The sequence below is a fragment of the Nuphar pumila genome, chromosome 17 (genome assembly GCF_984573655.1).
Source record: "Nuphar pumila chromosome 17, dmNupPumi1.hap1.1, whole genome shotgun sequence".
NCBI classification, from domain to species: domain Eukaryota; kingdom Viridiplantae; phylum Streptophyta; class Magnoliopsida; order Nymphaeales; family Nymphaeaceae; genus Nuphar; species Nuphar pumila.
The window spans coordinates 68,474,549-68,477,642 of record NC_143265.1 but is presented as its reverse complement, the minus strand read 5'-3'; the positions used below and the strand labels follow the sequence as shown (position 1 = coordinate 68,477,642).

Genomic DNA, 3,094 nt, shown 5'->3' with positions numbered 1-3,094 from the left:
AAGGATAAAAAATATAGTATAAAATAAAGTAGTTGATTGATAAAGTAAAAGTTCACAAAACAAGTTAACTTCTGGTAATAATAAGACATAAAATAATTCCATGGAAAGCGAGAAGTAACTTTTGATAATACGATATATAAATAATGCTACAAAGGTTTCTTTTTTAAATATTTTGACCATAAATTGAGTGTACAAGTCCCCAAGTGGCACAACTCTTGGAGCATCCAAACCGTTCACCACAGTTTAATATGAGGAAAGAACAAAATTCACATCCCAAGCTCCAACAGATGACAATTCACAATAATATAGACCTTTGAGCTTCTAATCATCAACCTGCCCGATTCTTCTTGAATAAAGTAGGTTATTTGAATGATAAAATCGAAGCCATCCTCTATGAGTTACATAGATTGACTATGTTATGGTTGAGGATTCCATATGCCAAAATAACTGATATAGAAAAGACAAACAGATTTGTCCAAGGATGACAAAACCCTGAAAGCGGAAGATATAGGTTTGCTGCAAGCTGCATTTCAGTGTGAATAATGAATACATAAAAGTGATACAGACTATGAATCTAATGAAGAAATCTGTTGTCTATAGACCCCCTCAAGCAACAAAGCTTGTCACCACAACAACTGCATTCAATATTAATGGCAGAAAGAAACTTGCAGCCAACAATGGACAACACAACATAAGATTAAGATTGAAGCTGACATCATACGGACGACTAATAATAAATGCGAGAAACATCCGAAAGCTTCTAAATACCGTCGTACTATGAAGCAGACCATCCAAATATCCACAGCCTCATGCAAAGTCAGCTATAAACATATGAGACCCACTTAGTGTTTGGGCTCATGGTTGAAAGATAACTGATGTGCACTAGTTCAGCCTCCTCCTTTTCGAAACATAGGAAGCCCCACCATCTACTTCTGAAGATCCAGAAGCCCCACTGCGTCTTCTTCGAAGGTGGGATGAGGATCCTACAGAAGCCGGCTCAGCAGAACCATCTGTTACCAGAGTATCTGACTGAATATTGGCAGCAGTGCTCGAAATCGAAGTCCTATATTCATCAAGAGCATGCCTAGAGGCTTGTTGAGCACCTTGACCGTCAACAGAAGGCGAAATGTTCACGTTGGTCGGAGCAGAGGGGCCAGAATTAGGAGAAGCGCTCGCCGGTTGAGCAAACCTCTGGAGCATACCTTCCCCAGATGCAAGGCGGGCACTCAGCATAGCCAAACTATCTAATCGCTGGAGCCGACTGGAAAGAACATGCCAATGATCATCTCCTTCTCTAAGAAAGGAGCGTCTCGGCAATCGCCCGCTAATCTCTTCTACACCAATCCGATCGCCACGCGAATCCACCCTAAATTCAGCTGAGTTTCGGAACAGCCCTCTCCTCCCAGATCGCGACCTCTGATCCAAATTATCTCCGTCTGACCTCTGTGCAACTCTAGCCATACGAAGTATCCGATCTGTCATAGCATCAATTCCCTCGAACAAGTCTTCTGCACCGTCCTCCGCCACCGGATGTCGATCCCGCTCGTCCCCATCCGTGGGTCTCAACTCCAAATACTCTCTGATGCTGGCAAGCCGCCCCATTCGCAGCGAAGTGGACCGGTAAATCCTCTGCCGGAGACTCTCAATTCGGCAAGCATGAGGCCTCGGAGGCACCTTCAATCCCGATGCTGCTTCGCCCTCTACTGCTCTTCCAGAATCAGAATTGCTGTTTCCCCGGCCATAGATGGGGATGACGTTCATATCCGTAACCTCACCCTTGCACACAGGACACTCCATCGAATTCGAATGCACATGAATCCACTGGTAGAGGCACGGCCAACAAAACAAGTGACCACACGATGTTACCACCGGCTCCTTTGCAACATCCAAACACACATTACACTCGAAATTGCTCGACCCTTCGCTCCGCTTCTCCTCCGTTTCGTCCGCCAAAGCCTTCGCCAAGAGCCTCTTTGCGTCGGGCTTCTGGGTCTCAACCGTTCTCTCTCTGGCATCGGCCGCACCGGAGTTTCCGGCATCGCTTCCCCCTTCTCCCCCAATTCCGACACCACCGTCGACGGGGCTAAAGATCAGAAGGTGACCCATCGAGCCGCTCGCCCGAGCGCCGCGGCCGGAATACGGTCCAGGCAAATCCAAGACCGTAGGCCGGATCCTGCGCATCTCCCGCCTCCTCCACCGATGCCTAGCGTGGCTGGATCGACTGGTACGAGCCTCGGGCTCTGAATTAACAACCGAACCAGCACCGTCGCCGCCTTCTTCCACAGACAAATGTTCCCCGGCTGCCGACTCCAAATCTCGACCACCTGCCGAAGAAATCCGGCGGAACAAATGGGTGGGATCGACCATATGGAAGGGCGATTCGGGTTCTGCGGCTAGGTAGGAGTTGAGATAGGATGGCGAAGGGAGCCCAAGATTCAAATCCAGATCCATCGTTAGCTCGTCGTTCCCCACCTCATTCTCCATCAGAAGAAGTCTTAATCTTACTCGATAAAAATCAGAAAAAGCTCAAATAAGAGGGAAAGGGAAAAACACCTCTCCTATATTTGGCGCAAATTCATCGTCTCTCGCAGATTAGATTAGGGAGAGTAGCGATCTCTAGCTTGATCGACTGCTGGAAGAGAGGTGAGAAGAAGACGAACTCATCGAGAAAGAGAGGCGCCAGGACCCCAACAGTCAGCCCTCTGCAAAGGTTTAACTTTTACGAGAGAGAGAAAGAAACAATTATCAACTAATGTCACAATGCCTCATATAACGCAAGCGGTATGAGCCACTCGATCCCCCGGTGGAGTGGCTATGCGTAGACTTCACACTCACAGATCATATTCTCGGGAAACTCATGCAATATTTTAGAAAGGATTGTTTTTGCAAAAATGGACCCCGCCTTAATGGCCATTTTTCGAAAATGTTTGTCCTATAGTTCATCTTCACCATCAAAATCTCTTCAATAGCGGCGAGATATCTCACTCTTATTGCCCTAGTTCTCGCCGCTATAAGCTTATAATGGTGAGAGTTCTTGCAAAAAAAAAATAGCTTTTATAGCTTGTCGTTAAAAGATGAACCAACACCAATGATG

At 46.6% G+C, this 3,094-nt stretch overlaps 1 protein-coding gene across 1 annotated transcript; it reads right to left on the bottom strand.

The window, feature by feature from the left end:
- Positions 1-422: 422 nt before the first annotated feature.
- On the bottom strand, positions 423-2,738 carry LOC149812118 (uncharacterized). The gene has a single exon (XM_089993461.1). It carries the CDS (start codon positions 2,482-2,484, stop codon positions 883-885), a length of 1,602 nt encoding a protein of 533 aa, XP_089849587.1. The 5' UTR covers positions 2,485-2,738; the 3' UTR covers positions 423-882.
- Positions 2,739-3,094: the final 356 nt, after the last annotated feature.